This window comes from Haliotis rufescens, unplaced genomic scaffold, assembly GCF_023055435.1.
Source record: "Haliotis rufescens isolate VD_foot unplaced genomic scaffold, xgHalRufe1.0.p SCAF_106, whole genome shotgun sequence".
In the NCBI taxonomy this organism is placed as follows: Eukaryota; Metazoa; Mollusca; class Gastropoda; order Lepetellida; family Haliotidae; genus Haliotis; species Haliotis rufescens.
This window is the reverse complement of record NW_025963787.1, coordinates 222,797-235,508: the sequence shown is the minus strand read 5'-3', so window position 1 is coordinate 235,508 and position 12,712 is coordinate 222,797. Positions and strand designations below refer to the sequence as shown.

Sequence of the window (12,712 nt, the reverse complement as noted above, 5' to 3'; positions counted from 1 at the left end):
AGTGAGTATGGTTTTACGGCGCTTTTAACAATATTCCAGCAATATCACGTTGGGGTACGCCAGAAGTAGGCTTCACCCATTGTACCCATGTAGGGAATCGGACCAGGGTTTTCGGCGTGACGAGCGACCCAAATAATGAAGAGTCTGTGTTCGCATTACAAAGTGAACACTATCTATGTGCGGTTGGGTACCAGCTGGGCGATTAATTTGAAAAACACAAAATATATAATTATGTTCAAGTTAAACCGCTTGAATCGACCCACACTCATTCATATTTTAGAACATGCATAACCTCTACTGTATTTCTTATTTTGTATAAATAATCTCCACATGTATAAACATATGACTAAAATAATGTAAAATAACATAACGTAATGACTTTGAATGTAAATAACAACATAACGCATATTTAAGATATTAATGGTTTAATTACAGTATTAAATTGGGAGAAAGCATACTGGTTTTCTCATAATAATTGCGATATAAGTTAAAAACAAGATTTCTTCATAATATGTCGTAAGAAAGATTGAACAGATTAACTTTAACAACATCGATCTGTGAACAAATTGATTATGCACATAACTGTTAAAACATTGTCACATACATACTTTCCAACAAGAAATCCCTTTCGTATTTAGTATTTACGTAAAACCAATCGCGATTGTTGACGTTACATTGTACCTACATATGTATATACCTATACGTACAGTAAAGACATGTACACGTTTGCCTTAAAAAAGTCATCCATTTATCATTATGACGGTTACCGTGTTTACAGCAAAATAAATATTTCCTCTCTAACATACACTTGTGAACATTTTGCTACATAGTACGAGTAATACTACATATAAGCACAATATACACTAAAGTTCGAGTCTTGACCAAATTTACACAGTGATTCAGATATGTACAAAATCATGACTTCATTTATCAAGTATGTGACTTCAGAGAAACAAATTCCTAAATTACAACAGTGAGTGAGTATGGTTTTACGCCGCTTTTAGCAATAATCCTGCAATATCAGAGCGGGGGACACCAGAAATAGGCTTCACACATTTGAACCCATCTGGGGAATCGAACCCGGTTCTTCGGCGTGAAGAGTGAACGCTTTAACCACTGGGCTACCCCACCGCCCCTTAAATCACCACAGAACGTGACCCATACATTTTGGTCCTAAGGTGCCACTTGCACAAAACGATTTTAGCACTAAGACAGTTGTGACTCCCATAACAAATACGTGCTGTAATTTTAGGGCTAAGGTCTCTCTGCGCAAGTGAGACCAGAATGGACACCCATTGTGGAAGGCGAGGGAACCTCTGAGCAGTACTTAACGTAAGGTACTAAATGGTGTTTCAGGTTAAAAAAGTAGTTAGTATTAAACATATGAAAGTTGACTCATTTAATCACTTACGCCTTATGGAATCAAATAAAAGCTTAATTAACAATTATTCGTGTAGGGTACCAAGATTTAACTGAAATAATTAGCCATATCATATATGAATAAATCATGTCCAGTGTTTGATTACGGTGGGTAGACATGGTATCTCGCTATACAACTATGATATATCTTCATTAAAACAACCTTTCACAGAAATAAGAACCCATAGATTTGTACAATAATATCTTGCAATTAGGTCATTCAAAAATGCTGTTGAGCTGTTTTGTAATTAAATAAAGTAAACCGGTTCCAGTTCATATGGTTTACAAAATACGAAGCCATCTAATTTGCTGTACTGTTGTGCTGTGCTTTACAATGGCACTACGATGTAGACAGTGGCCCAGACATGTATCCATCGTATATTCTAGTTTCATGTAGTCATGGGACAAAACAACATAGAGTCTACATTCTATGACAATGTACATGATAGTTACATTAAATTATGCATCATTCACAAATATTCAGTAGATTACGGAAGCTAAGTTGTCTACACTTAATCATATTCTTGTAATACAGAACGTCTACAACACCGAAACTGTTTAAAGTAAAAGCAACATTTTAAGCAACATTATGAATTTTTCAATCTTATGATGTCTAAAAATAAAATAAATAATAATTTGGAAATACAATCATAAAACACGTACACTTACCATTGTATTAAATAAATATTAAGTTATTTAGAATACAAATATTATCTTGTAATATATAAAATCGTTATCGATTTATTACAGTGGCGTTTGTTATAAAGGTATATTGGGAGACAGCAACTTTTAGTAACCATTAGATACCGAATACAAAACATCTATCCCTTAATTAACATTTCATTCAAGAATTAAATATATTATACATATTTGATTAAGCAAAGATTTTGCCAATAAGACTCTTAGTTAATATTTTATTGTCTTTGTTATTAAAATAACGAAATAAAGACATGTCAAAACGACAAGGAAAGCCTCCACAGGTATAATTACTGTCCAAAGGTTACAAAAACCTATAATTACAATCATATTGATCATATATGTATTGCATGTACACATATATTTATAATCTGAAGTATTTACGACATACAGAGATAAGTATCAGTTAAAAATATTCTAACTGGAGAGACTATAACCTTAACTAACTAGTAAAATCATTTTCAGTTTGTATTCAGATTTCTCATGTAATACCGTATCTAGAGACACATGCAGATTCGTCAAATGTCATCTAATTTCTACTACGCGGTGACAGGTGTTATCATTTATATATAACTGTTTGACGACTTATAGCATGCGGAGAACATTAATATCCTTATTTCACTTTCTTTGGGCAGAGCGCCACATTAGGCATGCACATTCTCTGAACTAGTTTCCACTGCAGTAACTGTGGTGACAGTTGATGATATAGAAAATACCGAGCACCAGAATCATCAGCTGATAGCAGCCATTACTTTAACTAAATGCGGCGAAGACTGTTCCGTGACAAGGGTCATTCCGTAGCAGGGTTATCAAACTGGCCGTCATACATCACGTTGTCAGTGAACCTTCTCGGGCGTCTCTGAGGAAGAGGCTGGTGTTTATCCTCGAAAGAGTCTTGCTGTTGCTCCAACTGGTATCAGCTGCTCAGCAGTAACTGAACAATGCCTAGGTGGTCTGTCACAACTGACAGAACGATGGAGATGAGGAAGACCAAGAACGCCATCCAGTTGCCTCCAACGTGTTTAAGGAACACCAACATATGTTTGAAATATTATTCTTTCATGCGTTTTCGCTGCTTCAAATGTCCCAACTCTGTTCTTCAACTTTTCTGGTGAACTTAGGAAAAACACCGTTGTCCAACTGTTGACAACTGTAGTCCTTGATTATGTTGAACGTAGTTCTACAACTATAACGCAATGTCATCCATTGGTTTCACTGCTGTCGGATCCAGTGATGCCTTTCAACAGTTACAGATAGCTTAAACCATTACTTGCATCGATATCAGATCAGTAATGCCTTTCAATAGTTACAATAAGATGCAACCAACAGCAACATCGATATCAGTCACAGTAATGCATTTTGACAGTTGCTATAGGGTCCAGTCATTGGTAACATCGCTCTCAGTTACAGTAATGCATTTCAACAGTTCGTGTACACTTCTTACATTCTACTCTGCAACACCAGTAAAATTTGCAGTCACAATCATCCCTCTCTTCTTTCACAAGTGTATAATAACCCCTTCCACAACACATCAAACTGCACCCATCAAGAGCGATGCTTGTCTTGTTGCACTTTCTGCCTCGAGTACCCAAAGACCCGGATGCAGGATTAAAGTTACAGAAATCCGGAGACTCCTCTAAATATACAAGATCTCTCTTCGTCGGCCGTTTTTGGTTTTTACTGAGTCGTTTTAATTTCAGTCTGTTTCTGTCCACTCTGACTATACTGGCCCCATCAAAACGTGCTTTGAGGGCTGAGCCTATTTTTCGAAAAGCCTTCATCTTTCGCCAACAGATTTTAACAGAGCACGAACCAGAGACGCCATGACACTTGCAGATAAGTTCCATGTTGTCCTTGATGGTCTGGAAAAGAAAGAAAATATTTTTAAAAACAGATTTACATGTTATCGTTCAGTGGACATCACAAATGATACCTATTTGTATAAGGGTTCAGATATAGTGTAATTATTTATTCTAGGTGTTTCCAGTTCGACTAATGTGTTTCAAGTCTAAAACGATAACCGGAAGCAGTTTCGTTGGGCCTTCATTTTATATATACCGGTTTTCATAGTCTGTCTGGAATCATTATTCAAACTTTCCCTTTCCATAACAAAAAGTACACAACATACATATTTGGACGTAGTTCGTCAAAGAAGTGATACGTAAATACAATTTGGATTTTAAAAGCTAAAGGAAATGTTGAAAAGTACTGTGGATCCTGCCGCACTAAGAGGTCTAAAGCGGCGTTAAACCCACTCACTCACTCTGATAGGTCGGCTCGTAACCCAGATGAAGTGTGGGTTAAAGGGTAACCGCGGTACTGTTACTGCTCAAAGAAAAGTCACCTCACGGACGTGAAAGTTCGCGCAAGATCGTCTTCGAGGTGTAGTTTGTTTTGACTAGTACTGTGCGTAGTTCCTACCTTTCTCCCAGCACCATTGTTCCAGACGTTCATCAGTCCAAAATCCTTCACTTTCAGTTCGTTTGAGTCCACAAACTCCTTCGAGAACCTCTGTCCATATCTGATGTTGTCGGAACATCCTCCCCACTCGAACTTTCCGTCTGTGACCAACTGACGGGTTTTTGTATCACATCCACACTGGTCAAGCTGGCCACGTGCGCAGGCGCGGGTGACGCTGTACATGACTCCGGCCGAAGATATGGCGTAGATGTAGGCTGTCTCGCGACTCTCTGAAAGAAATATCGTAAAATATTAATACACTGAATAATAATCTAAAGACGTGTTTTTGGAATGGATAGCATACATATGTTTTTCAAAATTATCCCCAAAGAGGGTCTGGCTTGGGACATTTTGCGGTCCTGGTGTCTGACATGTTCATGTATATAAAGCAACAAAATCTTATCCATAATCATAAGAAATCTCAAAGTGGAGTCCATTGTACGATTTCGACTACATCATGAGAATGTGTGTTTGTTTGTTGTTTAACGCCGCACTCAGCAATATTCCAGCTATTTGACGGCGGTCTGTAAAATAATTGAGTCTTGACCGGACAATCCAATGATTGATATCATGAGCACCGATCTTCGAAAATGGGATACGATGACATGCATCCAACCAGTCAGCTAGTCTGACCACCCGATCCCGTTAGTCGCCTCTTACGACATGCATATCACTATCAAAAAGTGATGACACCAGGTGTCCGTGAAACAACACATGGGGCCGATTACAAAACGTGTATCCCCGGACTCGAGACATGCAGCTCCCATGACACAATCCCACTCTGAACCCGTGAAGATCCGGGGTAGATAGGTCTTCAGCAACCCATGCTTGGCGTAAAAGGCGACTATGCTTGTCGTAAAAGGCGACTAACGGGATCGGGTGGTAAGGCCCGCTGACTTGGTTGATGCACGTCATCAGTCCTATTTGCGTGGATTGATGCTCATGATGTCAATAACTGGATTGTCTGGTCCAGACTCGATTATTTACAGACCGCCGTCATATAGCTGGAATATTCCTGAGTGCGGCGTTAAACAACAAACCAACCAACCAACCAGCCACTCTGAACATTGTATTAGGTTAAATCGCAGTCAACCCTTTGCCTTTTCAATTTAAACTATCGAATTTCATGCCTTATTATAATTTTCGTTTGGAAAGGCAGCGGTGTATGTCTTTGGTCCTGGTGTTTGAGCTTCAACTGAGAGATCCAAGTCCGATTGTTCACATGGGTTCAATGTGTGAAGTCTATGCCGTGTGTCTCTGCCACGATATGGGTTTTATACTGAGACTAGAGGGGCAGGATAGCTTTTCGCGAACGTCTGGTATCATCACTATCGATATAGTCGGAACCGTCCAATGGACTCTTGTGATTATGGAAATGTTTTTTGGTCGCTTTAGTTACAGTGACTTACAACCCTTCCCACTTAATTTGTGGAGAGGGTCTTGATCGGAGGATAATGTAATCGGTGCTTTTTCCACATGTCTACATTCTACACCAATCTGCAAATACACATCAGGAAAGTCTTTGCTAGTTAAATAAATTAAGGTTCAGCGTAAGCATTTGCACAAAGGCAACACAAAACAACTATGATTGTAAATTCTATTCTTCGAACATCCGTCTGCAACGATTGACATTTCTTTTTAATAAAAGCTGAAAAAGACAAGCAATATACAAAGCCTATTACAAGAAATGTGCAAATGAAACGAGGCAGATAACCCATGTTTGTGAATGTCAGGACCCTACAACCTTTTTCGACAGCATATACCCATCCCATATCACTCCGCACCTGCACCCGACCACTGCTGGAAGAATGTGTACTGTCGCCTCCTCGTCCAATCAACCGCTTTACATAATTCTCCTCGTGTTTGACCCTTGCTACGGCTTTAACCGCTTGACTTAACTCAAACATGTGCATATTTTCCTTTCCCAGTGAGAATGAACGCTCAACTTAATTCACCCTTTCCACCCAACTAACTCGTATGCTAGCATACAGCTGTCCAAACAAACTGTGTTAATAAATCATGTTTGATGTTAAGAGACGCTACGGCTGTCTTTCAGAGATAATTAAACTGTCAAAACACCCAGATCAGCCCAACTCGTCTTGTCCACTCCAGCCGATGTTTCTCGAGATGAAAAGCAGTTGTCGGGAAGATACGTTATAAATGGCTGTTGTTAGCTACTGTTGCGACGAAAACACTATCTGCATCCCTGGGGGGCAACGAAAGACGTGAAATACGTTTACAACAACGCTTTCAACTTCTACAATATTTCACAGCTTTAACGCATTGTGGAATTGTGGATGACTAAATTTTTTATAGTGATCATTATTTCATAATGATTCGTGTTAGCTCTGCATGTCTTCCATTAGCAATAGAAATATATCGCCAACATAATGTTACGTATCAAATCAAGATGGAAACTATTTTCAACATAATGTAAATTAATATGTTTTTAAACATGACTTAACCTATATTTATTTGTATTGCGACTCTGCACTGTTTTAATATGTACTGTGCTTATGGTGAAAACTGGTTGATATCCTTTCAAAAAGAAAGATCAGATTTCGTACGTTTCCCTCCGAACAAGTATTCAAAGTATCGTGTTTCTTAAGAAATTATTTTCATAAATGAAAACCAGTGACACATTGTCATTACTCTCTGGATCCAATAAAGCGAAATAATAACCTAAAATCCGATCCCGACCTGTTGAAGATACCTTTCTTTTTTTCCTGTTTCATATCACAGTGAAGCAAATTGAAGTTAACTTAATGAAAAAGTACCAGTCAATTTTCAACTTGACAGTGATAAACATTATACTTTTTAGGAGAACAGCGCTCGATAAATCAATGGACGTGAAACCCATACTGGCTATTGTCAAGCGCGGCCGCCATACACGCATCTATGCTGAGCGTGCCCCATAACACAATTAGCTGTCGGTTTCCAAGTCAAACTTCATCTCATAACGAAGAGCAATGTCAAAACTTGGCACATCGCTGTTAGATATTGACAGGAACGAAAACTGTTTGCGCGACGTTATCGCGACGATCGCAGTAACGCCGAAGCGAAAGCTTACGTGGTTTCCTCGACTTTCGCAGGAAGAAACGCTTCTCCCCCGCCCCATTGCCCGACCCCATACCCTTCCTGGCACTTTTATGTCGGGATAAGAGGAGATAAGGCAATACACAGAGCCATTGCCACTCACCTTGCCTTGATTTCTAAACATGCAGAATAGTGTTATCTCTTGACATTTCTTTACAGAAGTATGACTTTCAGAGGGCTATGTGAGCACTTTGAATCACAATAAACATTTCTCCTTCTGGTTTTTGAAGCGTTCCTAGCTATTTGTATTAGGTTATATCTTTGCTATTTCTGTTTTAAATGAGCAAATCATCACTTCATGCATATGATGGCCCATAGATAAATAAATCCAAATAAATACGTTACCACTCATAGGGCTATGTTGTCACAACATTTACACAAGATGAGATTCTGTTTTCAAAACGAGAACGTTAATGTGAAAAGGGACATATATCAATATTATAAGTGGTTGGAATAAAAGAAACTATAGATGTGATTAAAATGGTTTAGGCAGTGTGATGGAGCAGGTATGATTTGTTAACTCACAAAAGACATTTGGAAGCAGATAGAAGGAAATTATGCAACGCCGAGCGTCTGCTAACTATTGTCTTAACTCTCCCTAGCCCCTCTCCCTAGTCATTGCCTTAATCCAGACCCCGTGTTAAAACTACTTGTGTTATTCGCATCATAGGGTTATTCACCTTTATGAGCTGTGTAAGGGATGTGAAAGGTTTAATTGGTACAGGGGTTACTGGGAACGTGTTATACAAGGGGGGATTACTCTCATCTAACAGACAGACAACTGTGTATGTTACATACAGTTTCTCTCAACTTACTTGTGCTTAGAACCTGTCCAAAGACGTTGGTGGTGTTGAAGGTGGAGCAGTTCCAACGACGATCTTTAAACTGAAATTGGCATTCTTCAATGCCAACATTGGCTCCCTCGTGAATGACGTCAATGAGTTTCTCTTCCTGGTCGCAGAGCTTTTGCTGCTTGGGTGCCAAGAACTGCAGGTTTGCACATCGCTTCCTTACGGGCACCTCCTGTAGTTCCTCCAGGAGAGTCTGGTAGGAGCTCGTCATGCCAAGGTACCTGGAATCAAGATTTCCACAGTGAATATAACGTTAATGCAAGAGAATAAACAGTCTTGATTATCCGCCCAGATTCCATTTGGCGTAAAGGACAAAGTAGCTATGAATGGACCAATGACAAACAGTGATGAGACAAGGTGTTCGCCAAAATGGTAAGCATTCACATTCATAGTACGTCTGCCATGCGACGGCGGCCTGTAAACAAACCAGACAATCAAGTGATCGATGGACCAGAAAACTCAGTGACATAATAGTGCATTTACTGATTTGAAAACACGAAAAATGTTAGTTTTGAATTAGGCCATGTCACTGAAACTGTAGGGTATTGTTCACCTTGCAGGTTGGGTTGTGAAAGAGAGTGAGTTATATTCACGTTGAACTGTAATGCAATTATACAACGGCGTGTCAGTTTAATGTGGGAAGGAAGCTTGAAATCATTTACCTCTTTGGTGAAATTCATGGTGAAAACCATGGCGCTAACTAATGGAAACCAAGGATCGGATCATACGCATAGGTTACTCTTTTAAGATCCGGGGTAGAATAAGTCTTCAGCAACCCATGCTTGCCGTAAAAGGGGACTATGCTTGTCGTAAGAGCCGACTGACAGGATTGGATGGCCAGGCTCGCCGACCTGGATGCTTCATGTCATCGATCCAAATTGCCTACATCGATGCTCATGATGTCAATCACTTGATTGTTTGGTACAGACTAGATTATTTACAGAACGCCGTCATAAAGCTGGGATATTGCTGAGTGCGGCGTTAAGCAACAAACAAACAAACAAATCAAGCATAGGATCCTGACTCGACCATGGATCCGGACTGGGTAAGTATGAATGCACAGTTTGTTATGAGCTAGAAATGTATAAATGTATCATATATGTTTTGTATGAAAGAAACGCACCGCAATAAGAATTACACTTCCTAAACTTCTAGATTGTATCCCTTCTGCTCTAAACAATGGCATCACAACCATTTCCATAATCAGGAAATCCCTGCTACAAGCAGAATCCTTTATATGATTCCGACAATATCATAAGAAAGGGTTTATGAATCACTATCAAGCAGTGATTATACCAGGTGTTCGCGAAAAGGTGAGCGTATCCCGCCTGCCGTTGGGATCCGTCACAAACACATGGAAAGGCAAGTCAATTGTTCACTTATTGCATCGGAGATGGGTTTTTTTGGCACTGATGTGTCAAATTTGCACACATGCCTACCATAAAACGTTTTGAAAGCTTTACTGAAGCCTTGAATGTTGTAACCTTGATCAAACAAATGTTAAGCAATACGCGTATGACGCTAGCAGTGATTACCCTGGGAACACTGTTGTCCATTTTAACAAGCATTTCACTGCAACAAGTCTATATCTGAAGGCTATATTTATTATTTCCAATGTTTTTTTATTGTACCTATCAATGTGTGTATTACATACCAAGATGTTTTTTAGCCTTATAAAAGAATTACAGGGGATGATAAACCATTGAAATTACTTGGCTTTATTATTATGTATGTTTGTTTTTGATGGAATAATTATATCTAAGAACTTACAAAGCACGTACAGGCTTCCAAGAGACATTCCCCAAACCTAGAAATCTACGAGGCTTGATGAGTTTATGGAGTCTACTAAATGTTTTAAATGCTTTTAATCAAAAACATATGTGCGAAAACAGAAACCTGAAAAGCCTCCCCCAAACTATTCCTAATATGGCGGAAATGCCAACTGGTATTAGTAACGCGTTCGCATGTACGTCTCCGAGATGCTATCGCCACATTTAATAACATGACCTGCTGTAAACCTAATTAATGTCATCGTGTTATCAGTAATTACGTGTTTATGCTGTTTTCGTCACTTTCATACAGATAACTTTTTAGTAGTTACACACACAAAAAACAACAGCACGAATAGCATTGCCCCTTCCTTCAGAAGCCTACAATCCTTCTAGGTTTCCCGTCTTGCACTCGGAGATATGTGATGTATATTTCTTGCCAGTACATGTGAAAAGATAGTATATCGGTCCGTAATAGGAAGGTGACATATTTACAGCTTTTGACATTCCTTCAAGTCACACGCTCAATGTACCTCCGAACCTTGTCTTGGCAATTTTATTGGTGAACATGACCAGAAAACAACCAGCGTGTTATTAATTCCAAACCACCATGGAAATGGAACAAACTCGCATATGACGACTGTCACTGTGAATCGACGGCGAAAGTCCTGAGACAGGTAGTGTTATAATACAGTGCGTGGAAACTATGATCTCTATGTACCCTAAACATAGAAGCATTCTTCTGTGGGCAACATATTTGATGGTGTTCCCGTGAACCAGATTAGCAAGCAATGATGGCTTTGACCTTGTGTGACCTGTTCATTCCTAAGTATGTCGTTTTAATTACATATTGAACAGGTTTTCATTTTGTATGTGTGGCGTACGAGCGATAGTAGGAATCATCCTGAACGTTTCATTTGCACCGAAAGTCTTATCTTGGAGGGGGTCTTAAGGCTGCCATCAAATGTTTAAGGTGTACGAGCTTCTAGAAGGTTAAGAGGATATTAATGCAGGTGAAGATAGAAGCACCTGAACTGCGATATTCACCAACGCTGATGCAATGTTAAGAGGTTATCGCATGCACGTATTTATTGTACAACAAACAGGTTAGTTCGAACAACAAATATGTAATTGCAAGGTTTGATTGTACAGATTACTCCACAACAGAGCATTTCTACAGGCCGCATTCCTTCCCCTGTATTGACCAGAGGTTGATGCGACCAGACAATGTAATCCCAGTAAATCCTGCCTTGCGGAGCACAGCACCTTTGATGTGAGGCTGGAGAGATATAATTTCACCTTCTCCTCACCTAATCCAATTTGTCTAAGACAACAGTATGTTCTCTGGAGTACCTCAGCCGAGCAATTCCATTGCAGTGAACATACCCGCGGATCTTTTTTTCCAATATGATATTTACCTCGAAACACATCTGTGCTGTACATGTTTAAATTGTCTCTTGAACTTCTCGGAAATCAATTAAATATTTTTAAAAATACGAAAAAAACCACATAATTAGAACCATTTCTGGGTTGGCCAATCCAAGAAGATGGAGAAACCTATAGATACTGAATAAAATGGATCGCTGCCGGTTTTTTAACCTTGCATTCGTTTCAAGAAACTGTCAATTTATAAGGGATTTCATGTTCAATGCAAGAAATTTTACAAAAATGAGATCGCATTTTTGTGGAAACCTAAGAAAAATACAAATCTCGGAATTCCGATGTATCGGTGCAGAAAACATTCCGATGTGTCCCAACCTGCCTTGGAGCAGTTGTATAGCCTTGTGTTCTGTGTTAAAGTAAATGTAGCCATATATCGTGTACACCTGACGTATTTCATGATCCAGTAGGCCCAGTGTGCATCTCATCTGGATGCCTCTTCTACCTGGAGGGAAGATTAACGCCCTATAATCCTCACTTGACAGTTCGCTACAGCATATGACACTAGGAAGTCTCTAGTCGCCACTATCAGACAAGGAATCGGGGACCTATATGACTCTTGTCGCATCCCCTTCTTCAGCGCCTCTTGATGATGGATGGGGAATTGTTCGTGGACCACGGCATGATTGATAGTAGGTGTGATGGAGCTTGACGTGGGTATTATAAACAGGTTTTAACTTTTTATGCAAATGCTTTTTGGGGGGACCTGACAAGTGTAAGATAATACCTGTAGTCGTTTAACCGAAAGGGGTGAGATGTGTCAAAACATAGCCGCTTGGGTGATTCGTGACGGCAGCAGCCGGGATGCAGATGACACGATAGCCCCTGGATAGGTTATGACTACAGTGTCATAATTACACAGATAACATCAAAATCATAACAGGTGAATCACCATACCACACACGCTTGATACAATGCTATCACATACCGCTAAAGCCATATCTTCGATGGTGAGCTTTGTACTTGGATATAATAAATAAC

General features: G+C 39.5%; 1 protein-coding gene across 1 annotated transcript in view; it reads right to left on the bottom strand.

Moving 5' to 3' along the window:
* Positions 1-414: 414 nt before the first annotated feature.
* The window catches only part of LOC124115571 (protein Wnt-4-like), a 45,038-nt gene continuing 32,740 nt past the window's right edge, over positions 415-12,712 (bottom strand). Inside the window, exons 3-5 of the mRNA XM_046476614.2 lie at positions 8,487-8,743; positions 4,537-4,805; positions 415-3,977 (exon numbers count right to left, since the gene is read on the bottom strand). Coding sequence (XP_046332570.1) covers positions 3,516-3,977; positions 4,537-4,805; positions 8,487-8,743 — 988 coding nt within the window. The 3' untranslated portion in view covers positions 415-3,515. The remainder of the gene's footprint in view (positions 3,978-4,536; positions 4,806-8,486; positions 8,744-12,712) is intronic.